The sequence below is a fragment of the Mastigoproctus giganteus genome, chromosome 13, assembly GCF_048544385.1.
Source record: "Mastigoproctus giganteus isolate SK-2022 chromosome 13, ASM4854438v1, whole genome shotgun sequence".
Lineage (NCBI taxonomy): Eukaryota > Metazoa > Arthropoda > Arachnida > Uropygi > Thelyphonidae > Mastigoproctus > Mastigoproctus giganteus.
The window spans coordinates 32,709,629-32,735,824 of record NC_143587.1 but is presented as its reverse complement, the minus strand read 5'-3'; the positions used below and the strand labels follow the sequence as shown (position 1 = coordinate 32,735,824).

The 26,196-nt window shown below is 38.1% G+C and overlaps 1 protein-coding gene across 1 annotated transcript in view; it reads left to right on the top strand.

The window, feature by feature from the left end:
- The window catches only part of LOC150075930 (metabotropic glycine receptor-like), a 133,934-nt gene extending 113,070 nt beyond the window's left edge, over window positions 1-20,864 (top strand). Inside the window, exons 5-10 of the mRNA XM_090387213.1 lie at window positions 6,427-6,536; window positions 6,837-7,072; window positions 14,390-14,531; window positions 15,593-15,698; window positions 16,442-16,621; window positions 20,541-20,864. Of these exons, the coding sequence (XP_090243339.1) occupies window positions 6,427-6,536; window positions 6,837-7,072; window positions 14,390-14,531; window positions 15,593-15,698; window positions 16,442-16,621; window positions 20,541-20,864 (1,098 nt within the window). The remainder of the gene's footprint in view (window positions 1-6,426; window positions 6,537-6,836; window positions 7,073-14,389; window positions 14,532-15,592; window positions 15,699-16,441; window positions 16,622-20,540) is intronic.
- Window positions 20,865-26,196: the final 5,332 nt, after the last annotated feature.

Here is a 26,196-nt window from a genome sequence, read left to right as displayed (position 1 = left end):
ATACTGCTCTGAAACACTAGTTCTACGTATGACCGCCAGAGGTGCTCAAATCGGTTAATCTTAATCTGTATTTCTTTAATCGCGCTAGTGAAACTCCAGCAAAATGAAAATTCACTGTTTTGAAATCGTTTTGAAAAAATTATCTTAAAAGATTTAAATTTAATATTTATTTATCAATATTTATTTACCATTATTTATTTATCAATATTTATTTACCATTATTTATTTATCAATAGAATTTTCGGCTTTTCTTTATTCACACATTATGGTTATTGCTGTAAGATTTTCTTTCCTTCTTTGACGTTTGTCGCATAAAATGAATCCGACAAGTATTGATGCCGACTCTGGACTACATGTTGACACATAGTCCAGTTGGGTGGGCATACTAATTTGAAAAAGCTGCCGTGTATTCCATATGTGGCTCATCATATACACCGATGAGCCAAAACATTATGACCAGCGAGTAGTGATACAAATCGAAGAAACTGCAGGTGAACTACGGCGCATGCACGGGTCGGGACACGGTAGAAAAAACACCTGATACTGAGCTCCGTTAATCAGTGTTACTCTTGTTCTTTAAAAGGGAAAGGCAGCGGACTTAAGCAAGTTTGACAAAGGCCAAATTGTAATAGCCAGACGACTGGGTCAGATCATATCCGAAACGACACGGCTACTGGGATGCTCAAAGTCAGCCGTGGTTAGTACCCACCGAAAGTGGTCCGAGGAGGGGAAACCTACGAAACGCCAGCAAGACGTTGGACGACCACTGCTCATCGATGCTCGAGGTGGGCAAAAGCTCTCCCGGATGGTACGTGGCAACAGGAGGGCGACTCATGCGAAATAATAAATGCCCCGCCCTGGATTTATTGGAGCCTGAAATCATTAGAAAGGTAACGGAAATGGCTCCGGAACTTCTACTCAACTTGTACAACCGCTGCCTTGATTCGGGAACCTTCCCAACACAATGGAAGACAGCTAATGTGAAACTAGTTCTGAAGAATTCTGTCAAGCCACCTGACTCGCCGAAATCGTATCGACCGATCTCCCTGTTACCAGTTATAAGCAAATTATTTGAGAGACTGCTACATACAAGGATTTACCAACACTACCAAACAGCTGGACTCGAAATGACTACCCAATCTGGCTTTAAACCACAATCATCTGCTGTGGAAGCTTTAAGAAAACTGCTATACTCTGCAACTTCGTGAGGTAGCAAATACTTTCTTGTGATATCAATTGATTTTGCCGGAGCTTTCGACACCATTTGGTGGCCGAGCGTACTGGCGAGACTACGGCAGGCCTATACGCCAAATAACCTCTACCAGACGATCAAATCATATCACTCACAGAGGACAATCAGCGTAATCGCACCTTATGGGAAACTAAATCGACCGGTCCACAGGGGCTGCCCCCACGGCTCTGTACTCGGCTCGCTCCTGTGGAACATGGTCCTTGATGAGTTTCTAGCCATGGATTTGGGCGAAGTCCACTCCCAGGCCTTCGCGGATGAACTAATCTTGACGGTCGCTGCTGACAGCAGGGCCCAGCTGGAGAATAAGGCAAACCAGGCTCTGAGGACGCTTCAGCAGTGGACCCATACTCACATGCTGAAGATTTAACAGACTAAAACCTCCTCGATTTTGCTCAAAAAACACTAGACCTAAGCAGGCCACCTCAAATAAAAGTTGAAAACAAGACCATTAAGCTAGTGAGCCAACTAAAGTACTTTGGCCTTATACTTGACTCCAACCTATAATTTAAAAACCATCTGACATATATTAGGGCGAAGATTAAAAAATACTCAGCACTAGTGGCCAGAATCACAAGACGGGATTGGAGGCTCAAGACACGCACCCTGTCATTGTATTAAAAAACAACCTTCTTACTCGCAATAACGTATGCTTCTCCAGCCTGGTTCCCAAAAGCCATAACAGCTGTAAATCGTCGGACACTGGATGCCACCCCACGGACAATATTGCTGACCATCACTCGCGCCTGCTGTACCACAAGTACTTCCGGTCTATAAGTACTGACAGAGGCCCTCCCCCTGGACTTAGAGGCAATCCGTTGTGGTATCACTTAGAACATTGCAAAAGGACAACCTTGCACCTTCCTCGGCTTTACAGTTAACGTAGCAGCGAATCACAAAGAAGGAAAAAAACAGATTACAGAGACACCTACGGCAGATATGGCAGAACCGATGGACAGCTTAAACCAAAGGTGAAATTACTAAGAAATTCCTGCCTACCATTGACAGGGTGTACCCCAAGTCTCCAAACTGGTTCCAACCCGGCCTCTTCACGACCTATTTCCTGGTGGCCACGGAGCATTCAACGCTAAATTAGCCTCCTTCAGAATCTTAGAGAACCCACGCTGCTCCTGTGGGGAGCCAGAAACTTGGCCACACATAATGTACTAATGCACCAATTATGAAGACTTATGCTGCAGACATGAAAAAAATCATGTACTTCCCAAGACATCTAGAATCACACCTGCTAGACTCATGAGAGGAATATAAGGCATTAACAAAAATTGCGCAGAGCTGTTCACTTGGCGCAGAACATAAATTCTGTTCACAGGCAACCTCAACAAGAAGAGAACTGAAACCTGACGAACACCTAGATTCCACAACCTACACGATAGAGACAAGGAAATACGACTGACGCAAAAGGATATGCCAACAAACTGCGAAACAAAAGAAGATGGTGAGATTATGGCATCTTTCGATATTGTTTTTTTGTTCGCATGTATACCCGTTGAACATGGCTTGGATTGTGTGCTGAGGGCTTTAGTAGGGATGGTACTTTGAAGGAGAGGACAGCCCTAAATGGTGAAGATATTTGTAAAGGTGTTAGTTTATGCTTATCTAGTACCACCATGTTGTTTCAAAATGTTATGTATCAGCAGGTCCGCGGAGTGGCCATGGGTTCACCTATTAGTGCAATTATAGCCAATTTAGCCATGAAAGAGTTCGAAGTTCAGATGTTAGGGAGCTGTAGTCCACCCCTATTACGGCTGTGGAAGAGGTATGTTGATGACACGTTCACGGTAATACAAAGGGGATAGGAAACAGAAGTACTTAATTGGTTGAATAACGGTTAGCTCTCTATTCAGTTTACCTTAGAGGTTGAGCAGGGAGGGGGTGGCCTTCCATTCCCAGATGTGTGTGTGTGTACAGAGAAGGCCAACACTTGAAAACTAAAGTTTACAGAAAACTTTAGTGTCGTGGTCAATACATACACTTTAAAACTGCTCAGGCAGGTTGCCACAAAAATAGTGTGGTTAAGGCCTTAATGGGAAGGGTGGGATCACACTGCTGTTCATCTGAGGAGAGAGGCGACAAGACTAAAGGGGTTACGGCTGACCTAGTAGAAGAACTCTATTGTATACAGAACGCACACGCGGTACACAATACCCTTCGCGGCTACAAGCCAGTGCGGTTATCCCTAGAGCATTATTGAGGGGTGTTTAAGAGATATGAGCAGCAGTAGCAGGGATGCTTTTACTGTTGCCACCGCATACATTCCCTACTATCCGGGCATTTCAGAACCCATTTCCCGTATATTACGTTCGTGTAAGATACGCTGTGTGCAGCTGCCGGATTGAAGACTGCACACAGTAGCGTCCGCAATCAAAGATCCTATTGCGGGTAATGCCACTAGTGGGGTCGTATATGAAATTGAGTGTCTGGATTGTGGAGAGTATTATGTGAGGGAAACGAAACGTAGGCTGCGTGATCGCCTGGAGGAACACGATAGGGCCCTGAAGACAGCCAATTATGTGGGTTCAGCCGTAGCTGAACAAGCCTGGGAAACTGGGCATGGTATTACAGCTAAAGAAGCCGTGATCGTGGATAGAGCGCATGGCTTTTGGAACCGGATGTGTCAAGAGAGTTTAAGGATATGTTCGTTTGGATGTTATAGTCTTAATAGGGATAAGGGCTATCGTATTCATTCACTCATTGAATCCCTTATCCTGGGGAGAGACGAACGGTTTGTTCCATTTTGTTCCATCTTTTTAGCGCTTTTAATTTTATATTTTATCGCATTTTATTCTTGTTATATACCACCTTATTTCATTTTGATTTTATTTTAATATACAGTTTATACAGTCAGTATGTGTAATTTTGTTTAATAAAAGGTATTTTATCGATTTGAGTCAGTGGTTTAGTAGCATCATAAATGAATCAGAGTTTCTGACTCCAGAGGCCTCTTCAATGAAATATCTGGACAGCTGCCTTTAGACAAAAAAAAGAGTTTTTATTGTGTCATTTAATATTTTGTGCTCAAACCTTTTGCTTTTATGACGGCCTTTAATCTTCGCGGCATACTCTCAACCATCTTTTTATGAATGTCAGGTGATATGTCCCTCCACTCGGCCTTTAACGCAGCCACCCGTTCGGCCTTGTTCTTTGTGCGATCTCGACGTGCACGTACCTGACGATTCAATTCATCCCAAAGATGTTCGGTAGGGTTCAGATCAGTACTCTGGGCTGGCCAATCCAACTTTTCCACACTCATGTCCTCAAACCACTCTGTTACGGCCCGAGAAGTATGGCATGGCCCGTTGTCTTGATGATACAGGTATAGGCGCCCTCCCCGAAGTATTGCCATAATGTTGGAAGTGCATAATTGTCCAGGCTGTCCTGGTATTGCACAGCATTCATGGTTTTGTCGATAACGACTAATGGGCCGAAGCCAAACCACGAAAGTTGGCTATGGTGAATGCACGGAAACAAAATGTTCTCAGTTGGCACATAAGTTTTTGAGGAACTTGTTTTTTGTTATCACTTTACTAAATAAATAACTTATGAATTATTACTTTTGTTTATTATATTAGTCACAGAGAAAGGTGAAATACGAGATATCTTTAAATGATTATTAAAATTTAGAAATAATAATAAAGTACATTACGGAAGCGTTGACAACATATTACGATCTGAGGTATCTGTTCTTATTTATTTAATTTAATAAGAAAACGTAAAATACGAGCTGCATTTAAAATTTTATAAAATCACCAAGGAAATAAGTACATCGCAAGAAGTTGAACGAATATTATGAATTATTGAATGAAGTACGTGCAGTCAAGAGAAAACAATTATTTTAATATATTATTAGTTAATTAATTAGTAATTAATCAGTAACAAATTAATTAGTTACTTTTCCCTTCTGTTAATCACAAAAAAAAGAAAATTAAATTTAAAAAAAATGAAAAGAGCCTGAAATATAATGCGCTGCGAACATTACATGTTCACATAATTATCATTTATGTTTGCATAAAGTATGTTTACCTATTCGGAAGCATCTGAAGAGAAAATTAATTAATGGAAAGTGTTTATATTTGATAGGGCCACTGTGGAGAAAATATAGACGAGAATTATGCAAAATGTGACCAGTAGCTCACGAAAATTAGGTTATTCACTGGTATCAAGAGTACGTTGTCATAAAACTTGTAATATTTTGTAAGCAAAGTTATTAGTGTAAGTATTTTGGCACCATAACACTCAGATCCATATGGAAGAATTCCAAATGATAGTAAACCCAATAATCAGCGCCGAAAACTCCCTAGTGGTGAATAACAGAATTAATTTTCTGTATAATCCTTATCTGCATCGTCTGTTTTCTATTTACCAAACGTTTTTCTTCAATTAATTCTACTTTTCGTTTTGCAGTAGGGGAATTACAAAAGCTTTTATAGCTATCCCGCATAAATGTGCACGCGCATGCGCACATACATAAAAAAAAGCAATTGCGAGAAACACGAGGAAAATTTTCCGAAGGCTACTTTTCATTTATAGTATAGTAATCTTCAAGGAGAAATATTTAGCAAGGAATTTTTGTAATATTCCTTTTAGAGTTCTAGACAAATAAATTTCAATTTACGTATTACTATTTTAGAATACTTTTTTAATGCTTTCGTTGAAGATAATACTTGCTGCAATACATATCGATTTTATTTTTGGCAAGCTCTTATTTTGTAGGGAATTTTATATATCATGTTTAATTTGAGTTTGTTCGAAAACAATTTTTTTTAACTAAAATATATCATTTCCAGCTTCCAAGGTTTGCTGCAATAAAAAAACATTAGATACAGATTTTATGTTGTTGGCAAACTGCTGTTTTTTTTTTTTTTTTTTTTTTATCATGTCCACTTGAGTTTGCTGGAAAACTATTTTTTTTTTTTTTTTTCCAACTATAAAATGAATAACTTCCATTTTCGGAAACTTCTATATTTAACGTATTTTCTTAAGAACACGACTTCTCGCGAAAGATCAAACGACAAAGTTATTAAAGAAGGAATGTTAAAACGCATTCCTTAAAAATGCAGACGATTTACTACCTTTTAAGCAGATGTTTGTCTTAAAATGTCTAGACATATTTTTTATCCACTATTTATTTCTTACCTGAAAACAGACTTTTATTTTAGGTGATTATCCGATATTACGAGCCTTCCACTGTTCGCTGCTTGATGGAACCATGGTTTAGAGAAGTTGGATTTGCTATTTGTTATGGTGCTATAATGTTAAAGATGTACAGGTAAGGTATTATATTGCTTGCATGTCCTGTATGATTACTGTAATAATCACTAACTTTTTTAATTGAACAACATTAAAACACGGTGGTCATTTTGAACATTGTAAAATTGTAAACATTGTACTGAAATCAAATAAACACGTATATTAAAATAAATATTAATTAAAATATATTTAATTACCTTGAATATTTTTCTGCTTTTATCTTTGTTGAATAAAATCGAACAAAATCGAAACGATACCGAACATATCAAACAGTGTTTGAATATGATTGTAACTGGATTTTCCTTTCTTTTACATCCAGGATATTAGCAGAATTCCAGACTAGAAAAGCCCATCGGGTTTGTGTAAGGGACAAGGACCTACTGAAGTATTTGTTGACCATTGTCTTCGTCGTGGTTGGATATATGGCTGCTTGGACTGCTATTGTGGTTGATAATATTTCGGCTGGCTACGGAATTCTAGACGAAGGCAAAACCATATCTGGACTAAAATTCACAACATGTAGAGCCCCCTGGTGGGATTATGTTACAGAAGTAGGTAAGAATGAAATGAACTAAAATGATCGCGAAATAAATAAATCAATTATTTATTTATTTATTATTATTATTATTATTATTATTATTATTATTATTATTATTATTATATACATATATATATATATATATTTTTTTTTTGAGATGGTAAACATTTATTAATGTTGTTCTCACTTTATTTTAAATCTCTTCCCCGTCCTTTGTGGATGCATTACAGTGTTAATGAATGAATCTCCTAAAGAGGCCCAATTCCTCTTAGGAATAGGTATTTTTCCACTTTACGCCAGATTAATGTCCGTCAAAGCTTATCAAGTCTGTACCAACGTGCATACTGTTCTTTCAGAGATCGACAAAACTTGGCAATTGTAGTACTTGGACTCGTTCCTTACTTTATAGTAAAACCCTCTCCCCTTTGCTACTAGATGTATTCTTATGTTAATGAATGGAGCTCCTAAAGAGTCTTCGTTCCCAAAGAAGCCCACATCCTCTTGGGAATAGAGGCCTTTTCCACTTTATGCTAGATTAATGTCGTTGAAAGCTTATCAAGTCTGTGTCAACATACATACAAGTACAACGACAAAACTTGGCAATTGTAGCCTTGTTACACAATGAAATAGTCTTGTCAATAGACCCAACGAAGCATTCAGCCACATCACTACATGAATTTTTTAAGCTCGAAAATTTAGTCCAACTTTGAAAGCTCGACCAATTTACTCCAACATTGTAAACGACCAACTTAGTCTACTTTGTAAGCTTGACAAACAGTTTTTAAGCAATTATCTGTCTGATTTCCCTTTCGTGATCAAAGTAAATCTTTTACAACAGTTGCAAGCTGAACAACGAGACTCATAAGGCTCTTTCCCAGAACCAGACTTGTTCACATTCTTCATTATTCATGCGCACTTTTCTGGCAACAGTATTCACTGGTGAATGCAGGTAATGTTTCAAAACTTGTCATAAGCAAAAAAAAAAAAAAAAAAAAAAACTTTCCTCCTCCAATATAAAACAACTGCTTATTCACTAAACTTGATTAATGGATTTTTAAAAGCAGTTTATTAGTATTTCCGTTTATTACTTATTCTCCACTCGGTACGGCTAAAGGGCTTAGAAGGATGTGCACTACAAAACTGTTCAATACTGTATTTATATTTGCAAATAATATGGCCATGGTACATGGCTTTCGGACCACTCATCTACTGCAAAAGCCAGTATTCAATATCCATTAATTTCATTAAATATGTATATCGGACTGATACCAATACTTATACGCATAGGCTTTCATTTTAGAATCTGCAAAGTGGTTGCAAAAAGTTAGCCCCTGGTCCCACATAACTTTCTATTACTTCTTATCTGCCTGAGATCAATTATTGTCTGAGTTCCTGCATTTCATCGTGGACTTGACTGTTAATTTCAGGAATACGAATTTCATGCACGGTCTTCTGATATGAAATTTTAATTGTGATTTTCGATCGTTTGCATATGAAACGAAGTTCGAATGGACCATCAAGAAAGTTTCTAAGGGCAAAGCAACTAAGGCTACGAGGAGCCAGTACATTGCGTTTGTAAATTCCATGAATTCTGTGGTCGATTTGCCTTTTTGTTGGACGAACAAATTGGGTTTCCGGGAGAAAAACTATGCATCTCTCCCTCTCTTGAATTCGACTACTCTGCCACGTTGTGAAAAAAGTCCATAAAAATTCCTAGCGTCATTGACGAGATTCGAACTCAGCCCTTGTCCACTCAGTGTGGGCAGGACAGTGATTATATTCTCATCATGTCGAGTAATCCGGGATGCAGAATATCTTCTTTCGTCTTCTCAACCTCCAACCTAAGCACGGTACTAAGTACTATAAGTTCTAATATCTCTCGTGTTTCGGGTTTTCATTAAAAAAACTAAAATGAATTTTTTCCCTTTATAAAAAGAAAAAGTGCTTATGTATTAGCATGTACAAGCAGTTCTTATATGTAAATTCAATTGATTTGGAGGAGCAATATGGCCTAAGTTGCCCTTGCGCCAGAAAACACCACCACAACATCATTTTATTTTTTTTTAGCAGATCTGGAAAAGTTTTCCAAATTTGGAAAATGCATCCTTTTTAACTGTAAATTGTAAACGTCGAAATCGTACTGTCTTAGTATTTCTTGGCCCAGAGGAGCCTTTCAAGTAACGCCTACTATTGCCGCTATCTTGATTTCGAGCCGAGGCCATGGTTGCAAATTTCTATGGTGTTTTTAGATGAAATAATATCGCAAGGACACTTGGGAAATAGCAACCCCAAATTAAATTATACATTGGTTGGGTTGAATTAAAAGCGGTGGAGGAAGAGAGGGGTCTGGGAGTTATAATACGGACAGATATGAAGTTTTTCTAAGCAGGGCAAACAAGCAACCAGGAAAGCCCATGGTGTCCTATCGATGATTGTAGAGATATAGAGATCATAGACCCACTGTATAAGGCAATTGTAAGACCACATTTGGAACACTGTGTTCAAGTATGGAGACCTCAACTGAAAAAAAAAAAAAAGAGGCGAGCTTCTTGAAAGGGTCCAAAGACGAGCAACTGGCATATTGAGATCGTCAAACAAAAAGGCGATCATATGAGGAAAGAATCAGATTATGTGGGCTACAGAGCTTGGCAACTAGGCACCTCAGAGGTGACCTGATTGAAGTTTATAAAGCTCTGAGAGGGATTAGTAAAATGAATGAAGGCGGAATTTTCACTGTTATAGAGAATTCCAGAACTCAGGGGCATAAATTCAAATTACAGGGGAAGAAGTTTAAACTACTGTAGATTGTAGGAAGTTTTCTTTTAGTCAGCGAGTAGTTGATTGCTGGAACAGGTCGCTTTCACAGGTAGTTGAGGCCTGACAGTTTAAATAAATTCAAAGGTCAACTGGATAATTGTCTATGTGGGGAGGGAAGCAAATAACTTCTATTTTCTTATCTACTCGTTTTTTTCCGTCCAGTGCAGCAAAATCTTGTGGCTTTCTTACACTATATGGCTATTGCTATTACAAATATCATGCAGGAAGCTGTATGATATAGGTTACCATAATCGTGCATACCTATACATGCCACTAATTACCCCGACTAATGCAAGACGCATCTAGCTTGGTGTGAGGTCCATCGTTCTGTGAGTGTGATGGATGCCCGGAAAAAGCTACCTACAGGAATACATCGTCCTGAAAATGCAGTTTAGCGGAAGCAGTGTGGAACTGTTTTTAATGGTTTGGTCTGGGACCATCGGTTATTTTGGACGAAAGCATGAATTCTGAGGTTTATCTAGACTTCGTGGACAATAATGCGTTACTTATGTTGTGGTAGCACGTCGGAAAATCCCATACCTGTATCAGTAAGACAACCCTCATATCATGTCGAAATGTTACACTGGCCTGCCCCAGACCCCAGTCCTGTAAAGAACCTCTAGAATGAATTGGATAGTTGGGTGCGTGTGGGGGGAGACCACCCAAAAAACAGAGCTGAATTGGTTGCCACTTTGAAGGCTGAATAGTGGAAAATATCGGACATTTACAAAAACTAGTGGACAGTGTTTCATGGAGAACAGAAGCTGTCACAAAGGCTAAAAGTTACAGCATATGTTATTAGTTTACCTGTAAATAAAGGTTATTTGTAGATATGTCAGGGCAGTGTATGTGAAGTATGAGTCATATCATCGTGTTTAACAAAAGTTATTACTATTTTGCATGTATAGTTTAATATTTTCTGTAGTCCGTGGCCTCTACCTCAAATATCTCAAAAAATTTTGAGATACACTGATATAAGTACCCATAAATCATTATTTGGTTATTATTAGCTGAGTAGACCATGTATGGTTTTATGCTTTTAATTTCAAATATCATTTTGTTTTATTGTCCTCAATATTAAAACATTGTGATCTACAAACAAAAATATTTCTACTCCATCTTCAAATTTGTCCTTCTACATTTCAATGTATACAGATTTAAAATAAATAAATAAATATCTATTCCCTATCTGTCTGAAGGCAGTACGCTCAACAGACAATTGTTTTTATGTCAGCTTTCAAAAATGCCGAGAGGGAGAAAGTCTGTAACAACTTACGTCTCAGAAATAGTGTGAGGGGTAAGCTGGTATCTTTTCTGCTGTGTAACTCGTTCATAGCACGCATTATGAGCAGAGTCTACCTTCTTGTGGATTCCCATGGATCACGTGCCACTGCAGTAGCCATTTAAATGCAGCACAGAAATAAAAAAAGAGGGAGCAATTGTCACATATCTGCACCGCTCTAGCAACAGGTACTTGTTACAATCGTTTGAATTGTAAAATTTCAAATTTTACAATTTCCTCGTGATAAAATTGATGCATGAATCATGTCTGATTAGTTTCATCTTCAAATATTCGAGATTTTTCAGAATATCTGAGCGCCGCGGCACACCTGAGATGTACTAATAATAGCAAAGAGAAGGTCACTATTTTTCTTTTACATTTTTTTTTCTTTGTTAATCCTCTTTTTGTTTTTTATGTGTTACTATACTCCTGACTGCAGCAGTCAATTTTCCAGATCTAGTGTTTGCCCGTTTTTCCCTCTGGTTGTAAGCTGGTACAGCTGTGAAAACAAATAACCCATCGGAGTGCGGATAACTGTGAAAAGAATGTCTTTGCTGACTAAAGAAAGACGTATGAAAATCTTTTGATCAATCAGTAGTGTAAGAGAAACAAAGGAGCAAAGATAAAGAAAGAGAGCGAAATGCAAACAACGAACAACTTCAGTAATGTGCAGTGGGTTAATGAAAAGAAAAGGATAAAATATTTCGCCCAACCCTACAGCCGAGACGATAATTTCTGCACCACCCTAGGTAAGGACGGATATTGAAAATAGGCACGCACACACACATGAAAAACGAATTTATTTTTGAACCTCTATGAAAAGTATGCGGTGAGTATTGATCGATATCTTCGTACTGCCTTTGCATTTCTATAGACTTTGTAGGGAAGACACTTTCTTGAAGAATTTATTTAATAATTCACGTCTTCAGAGTATTCTTGAGAGAGAGAGAGAGAGAGAGAGAGAGAGATGTGTGTGTGTGGAGACCAAAAAAAAAAAAAAAACTGCTACAAAAAAGTCAATACACGGAAACGAGAGCGAAAGAAACAGAAAAAAAAAAAAAGGATGATTACTGAGTGAGTGAAAGAGACAGAAAAATAAAAAAAAAAGAGAAAGAAAGGGCAAAAAACTGAAAACGAGAAAGAAAGAGAAATATATAAAAAAAGAGAAATAGAAGAAATATAGGGAAAGAAAAAAATGAGAAACAGAAAAAGAGCAGATTGGTGAAGAAGAAAGTGAAAATAGCGAAAACACACAGAATGCGAGAAAAGCAACGAGAAAGACAAATACACTCAGTGATCACTGATTTATGACCACCCCGTCCGTAATGGACTATGCCACATAGCTCGAGTATAAGAAGCCGAACAGCTTCCTACGTTAGAGTTGCAGTAATTTGCATCTGGTCGTGAAAGTCAAAGTGATAAAGTAAATAATTTTCTGTTTATACTCCGTCACGACAACCAAATTACTAGAGATTACAATAAATCGTCAATACAAATATTTATCGTATTTAGTAGTCACAGGGCTTGAACCCCGGTCCACTCAAGGAACGCGTTCTATGCATTCTTGCCCTGACCACTCGGCTACGTCAGGCCTAGCAGTTATGGGGATGTAGTAAAGATATCAAGGAGTTTCAAAAGAGCATGATTGTGGGAGCTCGTGCTTCCATATCGTCTTGTCGGGAGCTCTAGGCTTCATGGTTAAGGTATGAAAAGAATGGTGTCAAATGGGTCAAACCACCTTAGCCCTTAGAAGACTAAGACCATGTGTACCCTGCCACGGTGCATTTTTCCCGGACCGAAACGGGATTTTCACAGACGATAATGCGTCGTGTCATCGGGCCCATAACCTGCACAACTGGTTCCAGGAATACAGTGATGATACTACCCACCTTGATTGGCCTCCAAATTCTCCTGACCTCAATCCAATTGAATATCTGTGGGAGGTTTTGGAACGGAAATGAGGCGTATGGACATGCAATAGTCATCTATTCCGAGACTACGAAAGCCTTGCAGGCAGTATGGCTACAGATCCCTAAAGATGTCTATAGACATTTAGTGGCGTCAATTCCTAAGCGAATAGCGGCTGTTATCCATGTGAACGGTGCCACAACACCATGGTATTATGTAGGTGGTCATAATTCAGCGATCAGTCAGTGTGTGTGTGTGTGTGTGTGTTGCTGTAAAAGTCCGAAATCTAGTAATCCTGGGTTTTACCAAATTACATTGATTAAATCCAGGATTTACCGGAATAGCTTTGGTAAAAGTTCCGACTTTTACCAAAGCTATTTTACTAAAGCTATTTGGTAAAATTCCGAAATATCAACTCTTCTTCTTCATGTGTCTTGTCCGGTCCCCAGGACGTTGGCAATTACTAAACCGGAAGCAATCCTGTCTTACGCTAGTCTAAGCAGTTCTTCGACATTTCGAATGTTAGTCCATTGTTGGATGTTATGTAGCCAAGACGTTCGCCTCCGATCAATCTTGCCTTTTAAAATCAATTGAGGTAGAAGATATTTCTCTCCCAGAAGAATATCGCCAAGATAAGAGATTTTCCAACATTTGATGGTCGTTATTAACGTTCTTTCTGTTCTTGCTCTGCAGAGGACTTCGTTGTTGTTTGCTAAGTCCATCAATGGCATTCGCAACGTTTCGAACGCCTCTAGGGAACCTGCCTTGAGAGTCCATGTCTCGACATTTGACCATACGTTGTCTTAATTTGAGGTTGTCATTTCAAAGAAGTGTGCTAATTTTTTTGAAGGTTGCTCTGGCGATTTCAATGTGACTTCGTATTACTTTCTCGGTGAAAGTAATTCACCGTGTTTGTGTGTGTAAAAGACCGAAATTCAGTAAATCTTAGGATTTACCGGTAAATTGTAAGTTTATCAATATGCACTGCTAAAAGCTCGAAATTTTGACTTTTACTAAAGCGTTTTGGTAAAAGGTTTTGAAAATTTTGATAAAATTTTTGATGTTTGCCACCCTGATACAGTAAATCCGTACATTTGCAAGTTTGTTTTACCAAAAGGACGATGAACATGTTTTGTAAAAACCAACAATTCCAAATAAGTGAAGTTATTTATTTTTTATTTTTTTAGGAGAGTTTTCTTCACAAATTCTAGTGGAAAAACAGAATCGTATAAATCATAGAAATATAAACAATAAACAGACATGACCGCAAATTTATTATCTGATAATAATAAATTTGCTTATTAAATTTGATAATAATGTTTTCTAGGGGAATTCCTCTTCCTATTGCTTGGTGTCTACTTAACTTACTGTTTAAGAAATGCTAATGCTGAACAGTTCCGAGAAAAGCGTGCTCTCTGCTTTTCTGTCTTCATTGAGATGGTGATAACAGTGGCTACAAATGCTGTCAGGTTTGTGTAAAGAATTATTTACAATTAATCTTAATCAAGAGCACAACTATTAATTAATTAATTAATTGCCATTATAAATAATATAACCTAACGAAAATTGCATATTAAGAGATTACTTTTTAAAATAAATTTACATATTTTAGTTTCGTATTCATCTGTTAATTTTTGCAATAATATGCAAAATAAATAAGTCACACTTGGTAATAATCCACTTGACTACTTTTTAAAATAAATTTACACATTTTAGTTTCGTATTCATCTGTTAATTTTTGCAATAATATGCGAAATAAGTCACACTTGGTAATAATCCACTTGATTACAAGTGTCGCCATCTATCGCATCCTATTTCATTTATTTAGTTTTACAAGTGAATCTTTATGTTTGCTTGCTAATAAAGCAAATAATTCTAATTAAGAAAACAGTCTCCATATAGTGTATGTTTTAATAAATGAACCACTGCTTAATATACGATTTAAATTCATAACGATTAATTTATAAATATGTTTTAATGTGTATATTATGAATTTGACTTTTTAATAAACAATTTATAATTCTGTAAAACAATCAAAATAAAGTAGATATATAAAACTATTTTCTGTTTATGATTTATAATTATGTGTTAAAGTTGTGATTAAAAGTTGTGTAAAACAATCAAAATAAAGCTATTTTCTGTTTATTTATATAAAACTATTTTCTGTTTATTTATGATTAAAGGTTATAATTTATGATTAAATTTTTTTATTTATGATTAAAGTTATTTATTTATTTAGGTTTATTTATGAGTAAAAGTTATAATTTATAATTGTGTAAAACAATCAAAATAAAGTAGACATAAAAAAATATTTTCTGTTTATTTATGATTTATAATTGTGATTAAAGTTATAGCACAATGGCTACTAGTCACTGTCTTACTTATTCAACATTAAAAACAACTGAAGTTTTTAACATTGGTTTATTTACCTAATATATTTATAAATTACTCACTGAGCTAATATTTGATTACGAACTAATTATTAATTAATAAATTCTGCTTATTAATCATTTCGGTATTATATTTCTAGGCATGTGTTCTGGTTACGGATACATCCCGATTACATCTTCCTCATTTATTTTTTACGCTGCCAGCTAACAGTGACACTAGTAATTCTACTTATTTTTGGTCCCAAGGTAATTAACATGTAGAATTTTCTAATTTTCTCGAAATGTTGATCTTCAATAGTGGCCTCGCTGGGATTATTAATTTGGAAAAGGGGGAGGGGGCATGAGCTTGGTGACACCATTGACTTTCAACTGTTAAAAAACAAATGATATACTATATATATATATATATATATATATATATATATATATATATATATATATATATATATATATATATATGTTGAGATCTTTTTAGTTATATTTCGTTCAAATAATTATTTATTATTTATCTAATGGATTCACGTTAAAAATTTATACTGTATTGTTTTTCCTCCTTATAAAAATAGTTATATAATAATAATCATTACATAATAACGAATAAATATATAAATAAATGCATTTATTTAATTCAAATTTAGATTAAGAAATATTTATCGTTTAAACATATATTACTCCATATCAGTCGCCAAAAAAAAAAAAAAAAAAAAAAAAAAGCATAGCAAAGAACACAGTGCATAGTTGCCCTGAGAATTCCAACTATTGTAAATGCTTCAAAAATAGCAGTATGATACTGATAATAACCAATTTCATCTGTGTTTATTGCATATTATTAACGAATTGGAATGCCAGAAACATTTTATATAACATCCTAAACATTTCGAAATAATAATAGTAAATTTTAATGTCGTAATGCAAATAAGAAGCTTTCATAAACATGTAAGAGGAAGTATACATTGTTAATATTTTAATTATCTAAATTACTTCTGTAGATATGGTATCATCGGAAACCACCAGGGGGCACCAAACATCATAGAAGTCGGAATTTTTCTTCTTGTGAAACTCAAGATCAACTTCCGGAATCCATGAAGCTTCACGAAGCGATAATGTCAAACGGGGAAATTGACTTTTCCGACATCAATTTAGCAGACATGGATCCCGAAGACATCAGGGTGAGTAAAAATGAATGAATGAATAAATTACTATATTTATACAGTAGTGGGAATATATCCTTTATAAATCAGTTTATTATTAGAGTAAAGTCATCTCTATAGGCTTTGCAGACCGAAATTCAGAATGAAAATGAAGAAAGTTCTCTTACAGGTAGGCGAACTTTCTTCATTTTCATTCTTCATTCATTTACTAATGCGGCGAAGAATAATAAAGACGAGTGGTGAAAATTGCAGCCATATCGGTAAATAAAAAAAAACAATTTATGGAGCATTTCAGTAATGGTTCTGTGCTTCTTTTTTTTTTTTTTTTTTTGATGTGATTTTACTACGAAATAACCAAGCTAGAGACCGACATGACAATGTACAGGTCGAAACTACATACCAAGTGGTTGGAACGATTCCCGGATATTCATGTCACCGAACAGCGAATAGCGGACCACAGAAGGACCATCGACACAAAGAACCTGATAGCTCCCGGAAGCTTAGAAAAAATCAAGTAGGACGTGACCGACAAACTACAAAGAACAAAGAATATGGACAACATGGCACCAGAGAAGGAAGAGCAAGAAGAAATACAATCCTAGAGCAGCTTAAGTGGAAAGAGACGAGGTCATGATATCCGGAATAGAAGACGAGTGGAAGAATGCCCTAACAAAATTCGAGGGAATGGACCCCACAAAGGCCCACGTGATACCGAAGCAGAGACCCAACAGAATCCTGTGTAGAGTCACTGACCACCTCAATCAGCAAATAACACCACATTGCCTCGACAACAACGGTGCAACACTGGAGTCCATCCACACAGCCGTGTACTGTGCTGCCATAGCAGCCACTAGGATTAATAGAAGAGAAACGAGAGACCAGCAGCAGAAGAACCGAAAAAACAAAGAACCATCAGCTTGTGAAAGAAGACTTCAGCAGAAGATAGAAGAATTAAGAGTCAAGATAGGCCAATTGACGAACGGGTTAATAGGAGTAAGAAATTGATTGATAAAGTAAAGAGCATCCGCAAGAGAGACAAATACCAAACTATTATATAAGGGTCACCAGGTAATTTCTTACGTATACCCATGTGTGCTGTGTCTGTAAATTGCGAGTGTTCTCTGGTTGATTTGCGTGCTTTGCTGGACGAAAAAAACCTTCGTTTCTGGGGGTGGAGGGTGGAACCTTGCGAGCTACGCCTGAGACCTACTAACTCAGCCACGGAGGGAAAAAAGCCCATTAAAGTTCCTTGCGTGTCATCAACGGGATTCGAATCCGGGCATTTTCCACCTGGTGTGAGGAGGACGGTGACGATACCACTGTGCTACCCACACAGACCATCATTCTCAACAAGAGCAAGTATGAATATAACCTCAAGGAAGGAAAAACCTATACACCCTCTCTCACCTGATGTGCATAGATGACATCAAGCTCTACGCGGCAACTGAGAGGCGACTCCAGCAACTACTCCGAATCACCGAAGAATTCAGCAATGATATCAGGATGAACTTTGGTCTAAAGTCTAGACAAATGTAAGTCTAGACTTTAGACCAAATGTAAGACCAATGGATTTAATCAGGGGGAAATTAGTAGGCCGAAACTACCAGCTACAGACTGTTAAAGAGATCTAAGCCATGACAGGGGGAGAGACCTACAAGTACCTGGGGATGAAGCAGGCTTAGCAGTCAGAGAACAAGAAGATCAAGGCCTGCCTGACCGAAAAATGCCATCAGAGACACAGAAGCCTGCTCAAAGCAAAGCTGAACGGAGGGAACACAGTTAAAGCCATAAACACTTATGCAGACCCAGTGCTGGCATACTCCTTCGGGGATCATAGATTGGACTAACACTGAGCTGAAGGATATCACGAGAAAGACAAGGGTAATGATGACCAAGAGCTGCCACCACCACCCGAAGTCAGTGGTGGAGAGACTGGCAATTGCTTGGAAAGAAGGGGGACCAACAGAACTCATCAAGCAACAGAAGACAGCGATAGCTAACCTGAAGGATTACTTCCAGAAAAACACAACAGCACTCTCCCAGGGCATAAGAAAAATAGACAAGCGACATACCCTACTCAACTTAAGCGAGGAGTCCCCTCCCTCCCAAGACGGAGCAAACGAAGCTAGAAAGATAAGCAAATAAGGCACTCCATGGTAGCTACTGCAATGACCATGGAGTGTCTTATTTGTGGTCTTGACCTCTATCAAGACCACATAGATAAAATGGCTTCCAATGCATAGTTCACGAGCAGGACGCTCTTTCCCGAGACTGAAAGATTCATGCTCGCCATCCAAGACTAGGTAATTAACACCAGACACTATGGAACATACATCGCAAAGGAGCCTCGAGTGTCAGATGACACATGTCGACGATGCCACTTGGCCTCAGAAACGACCCAACACATCACCGCAGGATGCAAGGTGATCACCCAGACAGAGAACACTCATAAACACAAGCAAGTGGCCAGGATAATACATCAGAAGCTAGCGAGGAATTACCAGTTGATCAAAGAAAGTGTACCATATTACAAGTATGAACTCCAGGCAGTACTAGAGACCCCAACCCACAAGCTGTACTGGGACCGCGCCATAAAAAGGGACAAGCCAATCCCACACAACATACCAGACATAACCTTTGTCGACAAGAAGGAAAATGCTACCTATCTACCTATCTAAAGGCTGCCAGTGTTAGGCACCACTGTGATTGGCCTAACAGCAGTAGGTCTCCCAGGGAATACATACAAGGAACTCCAAAAAGTCGCAATTCTGAACACATATAGGATAGTTCCTCGACCAACAGTAACACCAGACATAACCACCCTGTGCACTTGGTACCAGTACCAATCACGGGGTGGAACCTCATCAGAGAGAAATAATATAATAATAAATTACTTTCACCAAACTGTTTATTCCACATGTATTCTGTATTGATCTTTCTTTTTGTGTCGTTTAATTTTTCCAGGCATACTCGCTCCCGGTGACAGTGTGTTGTTCCGTGAAAGTTTTTTCATTATCATCGGATTTACTTCACAAGTGTCGGAGAGATGTCCGAATGCTTTTGAAACTGTATTGTATATTTAAGATCTATACCGTTAACACAGAAAAATATACAATTTATAACTTACAATATTTGCATTAAACATTCGAACTGCATTTCGTGTGATTTTATATACAAGTCAATTCTCCAGTGTAAGCTAAAGGAGTTCCTCTCCCAAGTACTGTACTTGTTAATTTTATGAATTCTGTTGTGTGACGCTGTCACAAACCCGAAACATACTTCTGCCTCTTGAGCAACTTTTCGAACAGACCGATACAGGCTACTCACACCTTTTGAAGAAATAGCTGATATCTTCGTATGTTCTGTGGATACAGGGTCGGACTAAGGTATTCTAGAGCACCAGACAGAAAGATTATTTTGGCGCTCCTTTGTATATCCTAAACATTTGCCTAAGGTTTTGTGAAAAAAAAATCCTTCCCTTGCTCTTCAGCTTCTGGTGCCCCTATAAAAATGGCACCCTGTGCGGCTGCCCTGCTAGCTCGTGCCTTAATCCGACACCGTGCGGATATTCAAGTACATCCGTACAGAAGAGCATATGCACTACTCTGTATCTTAAAAATGTAGTAAATTCCCAAATAAATATGATTTGGCTTTGACTTTTGGATAAAGCGCCATCAGAATCCATCACACAGCTCCAGCTAACTTAACAGCATGACCATACAGTAATATTAGCTGAGCTTGGATTGTGCAAACCGGTATGCTTACTAACCAAGCAATCTTTACCGGAAGGGTGAGAACCATCCTCCCGATGGTTCTAAATAATAAGATTACTATTAAATTTTTCCCTGGCAACAGATTCTATATATTTACAGTTATTTATATCACTTTGCTGAAATTTTTGATCAGTGGTTTGATAATTATTACTATTCTCAAACAGGCCGAACTGCGAAGGGTTTATACTCAACTCCAAATACTTAGGAACAAGACAATGAGGAAAGACAACCCACACATTTCGAAAAGGCGTGGAGGAAGAAAAGTGACCCATCGACGTTTCTCTTTGCAACCGTTCCATCATAGGCATAAACACCATCACCATCATCACCACCCTCACGATCACGAACCAGAGACCACCGAAATCTCCAGAACTCCTGAGGAGTCAATGGTGAGTATAGATGGCAGTACCATCCAAACTGATGGACCTTCTACACGTGGTGACGAGTCAACATGTGGTGGAAGTACTGCTAGAGGTGGACATAAATAGTGTCATTGTGCTATCTGTTTACTACTGTACATGACTATGTGTATATAACAGTTACTAATGTTAAGGATGATTGTCAATGGTGCTTCCATCCAGACAACAGATCCGTGTTCACAGATGTTTGCACCATCTACATTTTAGAAACTTTCCGCTGTTTAAGATATCAATGCTTCAGTTTCTAAAGCGAAAACGCACACCGAAACGAAGCAGAGAAGCATTTATACCTTTGAGTAATAAATGTATTCGTATTCAGTGTAAAAAAAAACACTACAGGAGCATCGAAAAGAAAGCTTAACAGAGTCCAGTTTATATTCGTGTTTTAAAGCAGTTCGATCAGAATTTTGGTGTTTTTGTTAAGTTCACTCTCTTTCTCAGTGTGCTAGTTGCCTAGCAACCGTTATAGGAACGAAATATTCCATTTATTGAGAAAGCTGGGGTTATAGCACACACATAAAGTAGTTGAACACTGAAAGTAAATATTCAACTGTGAAATGAATATTTGCTTTCCACAGAGTTTTCTATTTGGGAAATTGAATAGCTGTTTAAATGAGGTGGAATACGCATTGATTTATAAATATTTAGACGGTATATTACTAAACTGATGAAGTGCAAATCAGAAAAATAGTGTAAAGGTATTTTAAAGGTATTCTAAAAAGTATTTTAAAAATACGCTTTAATGCATGATTTTTTTCTGCTTAGGTAATCTTTCCCCCACTAGCCTTAACTGGAGAGGTAGACAATATTAGAGATTATTTAAGTCGTTCACCGAAATTAATTTGATATATTAAATTACCATAAATAAAATTAATTTAATGTAATTTTATAAGAATCTTTTTATTTTGTTATCACGTTATTATTGTTGGTACCGAGGAGAACAGTCACTATTCTTTCGTTACGCTCTAAAAAAGGAAAGGAAAGGAAAGGGATGTTTGTAAATTTATCTTCGCAAGAAAAGGTTTGTAAATGTGGGTATCATTAGAAATTTTTCGGGGAGTGGGGCACTCTATGTTACGAAACAGAAACGATAAACCTTTCTTATAGTGACTCGCATCACATCGTAATAGGCATGAATGCAAGTTCTTAAGTATATTTTAAAGGAATTGATATTTTTTATTGTATAATTTATAAAATTGTTCCTTTGAAAGTCTTTGACTAAGTACTGGATGTACCTTCTACGTCGTACTTCCCTCATACCAAGGAGGAAAGCAAGTACGCATACAGTCACTGCGAAATCCATTATATAACGAGTAAGAAAAATATCAGGAACACTGGCAACTTTCCCATTCCAGCCTGGACATGCTTATTGCCTCAACTTTGGTTTCCAGTTGTTGTTGTTGTAATAGATTTACCATCTGTAAATTGCGTGTGTTCTGAGGTCGATTTTCTGTTTGCTGGACGAAAAACCAGTTTCTGGGAGAATAAAATCATGGCTACCTTTACATGAGACTGACTAACTCGGCCACGTTGTGAAAAAGGGCCATAAAAATTCCTCCCGTCATTGACGAGACTCGAACTCAGGTCTTTTCCACCTGGTGTGGGGAGGACGGCAATCCTACCAACTGTGGTACGCCGGAGAGTTTAGTTTCCAGGCCGCGCCTGGTCTTAGGAAAATTTTCACGTAATAACAAATTACTCTGCCCAAGGCTGAGAGATTTTCTCTTTTCTAGTAAACAGATATCTGTACACAGTTTTTCGAACTCCCCCGTTCCCAAGAAGAATGAGAATATTTCCATATTCAGAGACTGTTATAATATACACGAAACTATGGTAGTAGGGTTCGGAGAATCCACTGTTCGGTTACACCACTTTCCGAATACTTCAATGACACTGTATGTACGAGAATCGTTCAAAGATTCTATATTTTGACTTCAAAGGAAATGACTCAATTACATTATAGGTGAAATATATAGTTATAAACAAAATACATCGTGTTCAAAAATAAGCGCAACCCATGGAAGAAAGTGACATAACATTATTTTTTGTACATTATTCTATTTTCTATAAAATTTCTATTTTATAGAAATTATTCAGAGTGGTGGCCACATAGAATCGAATTACAGAACATTCTATATAGCGTCTACTACATACGAATGGGCCTGGTGTACTGGGGTCCATGGTTATGAAAAATATATACACTGATAACCCAGTTTAATATAATACAATAAAATATACAAAAGCAGAAGCTTTCAAGACTAACGAGTCTCTTTTTCACTTATCCGTTGTATTTAAATCAAATTATCAGTTGAAAAAGAGACTCGTTAGTCTTGAAAGCTTCTGCTATTGTATATTTTATTGTGTTATATTAAATTGGGTTATCATTGTATATATTTTACATACTGACTTGCGATCTTGCGTGGTTCTTGTAGTGTTCTTTGCCAGTCGAGTTAAGCATGGCGCGGTTTTAGGGTTGACCAATAGTTATTTATTTATTTTTTTCGGAATTTTATTGTCGTATTACACAAAAAGAAATTATAGAAATAAGTTAATGCCTGACGTAGCCCAGTGGGCAGGAGCGAGAGTGCATAGCACGCGTTCCTTGAGTGGACCGGGGTTCAAGCCCGTGACTACTAAATACGATAAATATTTGTATTGATGATTTATTGTAAACTCTACTGACTTGGTTGTCGTGCCGGAGTATAAACAGAAAATTAATTTATTTAATATATAATATTTCGGGGATTATTCGGAATAATTTCAATGTCATTACAGGACCTATCTTAGGCCTGGGACCCGTAATTTGAGGGGCCCATTGGCAAGAGACACAGCCAAAATCGGCGATATCCAGTAGCATAACGACGAGCATGAGTGCTCATGTTCCTTATAAAATTGCAAATAAGATATACTTTCAAATTGTAATGTAGTTTCTGGTCAAAATGCGCGTGAAGTCGATATGTTCAGATTTCTTTTTATTTCCTTAGAAATATATGCAGATTTATTTGCTTTACATTTTTATATTGATTGTGCAATCGTAATTTTCGAGGGCCCGATGGCCAATTTTTTACTATTAAAGTAGGGCTTAGAGTCCCGGAAAATTTAGCCTAGGGCCCAAATACTACAAAGATAGGCTCTGTTCATAATAAACATTTTTACAGGGGGCCACAAAAAACTTTTGCCTATGGCCCGCATTTCATTAATTTTGGCCCTCTTTTATTAAAATATCAATCAGTCATGATCTTGCGATCTTAGCATGATTCTGTTTTTATCATTGGAAAGTTTGAATTGTTAGATAACATGAAAGTAATTTAAAGAAATACACCAATGAGCCAAAACATGATCATCTACCTAATATGATGTTGGTCATCCACATGCAGCCAAAACAGCTCGTACCCAGCGAGGCATGGACGCTACAAGATTTCTAAATGTCTTGTGGTATCTGGTACCAACACTTAAGTAGCAGATCCTTTTAACTCCTGTAAGGTCCGTGGTTGAGACGCGGCAGATCGGAGTTGCTGTTCCAACACAAACCACAAATGCTCGATGGGTGCGGCATGGCGCATTATCCTGCTGAAAGACGGTACCGCCAAAGGGAAGACCGTTGCCATGAAAGGGTGTACCTGGTCAGCAAAGATGTTTAGGTGCAAAGTACAAAGTGTGTTGAGGGTCAAACGGCACCAGGAATTTCTCCCATCTCCGCGAGTTTTCTCTGTATCGAGGGACAATACTCTGTCAAGGCCAGAGATTTAAAAGTGCGTGGATCATGTGTTGTGCCCATTGTTCTTCTGACCTATTGGCCGTCTGGACCCTAATGGGACTCGAAGTTATCTGTACTGTGCCAATGAGGAGGCTGGCCAGGTGTACCCTATAATTTATTATACTCTGGCAGGTCCCGCCGCCTAATTTCCTGGGAATTCAGCGGCTGAGTTCTTAAAAAAAAAAAAAAAAGTAATTGCGGTGGTATTTTTGCAAAATCGCTGTTAAGAGACAGCATGTGGAGTTTGTTCGCTGAAATGACAGTGGGGTTGAACGCTAAGATGATAAGTTCTAGAGGCCTAATGGGTCGGGCAATAATTTTGGTGTTAATTTAAATTTGGATGTGTGGGGATTTTGCGATGTATAGTCAAGAGAAGGGTAGGGAGACTGAAGGCTGGGGTAAAGAAATGATGTTAAGGTATATTTAGTGCCAGACGGCACCACCGTAAAGGATCCTGGCTTAAAGACAAACTGATTTTTAGCTGCCAGGTCAGCCCTTTCGTAGTGGTTCTGTATCCGCATGTGTAGCAGCCTCTCGTATAATTTACTGACCACTGAGAGCAGCGCGATTGGTCTGTATGATGCTGGCCATTCTGAGTTCTTAGTAGGGGTTTTGAGAATTAGCTTCGTGTTTGCAGTTTTCCATGCCGCAGGGAATTTCCCTGTTTCCAAACATCTGTTGTAGAGGGTGAGTAGGATTTGTGGGGAAATTTCTAGTGTTTTCAGTATCTCCGGTTCGATTATATCAAGTCCCGGGCATTTGCAGTTTCTGATGCTGGTAGCAGCTGCGCAGAGTTCCTCATGGGTGAAGGGGGGGCTCCAGCGAAGGGGTGACATATTTTTCATATTCTTCGCAGATTTTGTTGTTCTTGCAGAGTTAGGGTCGTGGGTTCCTTGAAAATTTTGTCAAGTGTATTACCCATGGGTTGCTCCCAAGTGGTTGTATAGTCTCCTTGTGGGGGCCTGATCACCTCTCCCTGGGCAGTTTGTTTGTAGTCACCTTGTAAACTACACCCCAGGGATCGGTGCTTTCTGACGTGGATACCAGACGTTCCCAGGAATGCTTCTTGCTTTTTTGTATCATGATTTCTGGCTTCTCGGTAGCACTGTCTTGAAGCCCCCACTTCATGTGCGGGCCATGTCCTACAGGCTCTCTGGAAATCTTTCCTAGATTTTTGCATCTGCTGTCGAAGCGCAGCTATTTCTGGGATTAGTTTCACCAGGGAACAGCACTGGGTTTTTTCTTTTGATTGTTCGATCGCTAATGGTTTGTATTAGGTCTGTGGTTCCCCTCAGCAGGTCATCCGGATAATTCTGTGGGTTTATACTGGCTGGGTTGCTTTCTATGGCCATGATGAGTAGGTTTTTGAATGGCATCCAGTCCGCTTTGGCAACTGTCTATCTGTTTTTCTGTTGGCTTGTTAGTGTTACTGTTGTCAGTTGTCTGATTATTTTAAAGTGATTGCACGGTGGTCTGAGGTAGTCCCTGCCTCCTCCAGTCGGTCACAAATCCCCCCAAGTTCCTAGTGGTTGGGATACATCAATTGTGGCCTCCCAGAGGATGTTGGAAAAGGTTGTGAAGTGGTGAGGTTGATTTAGCACTGCCAGCTGTGATCCTGCCAAGTAATCCTCGAGGAGTTGGCTA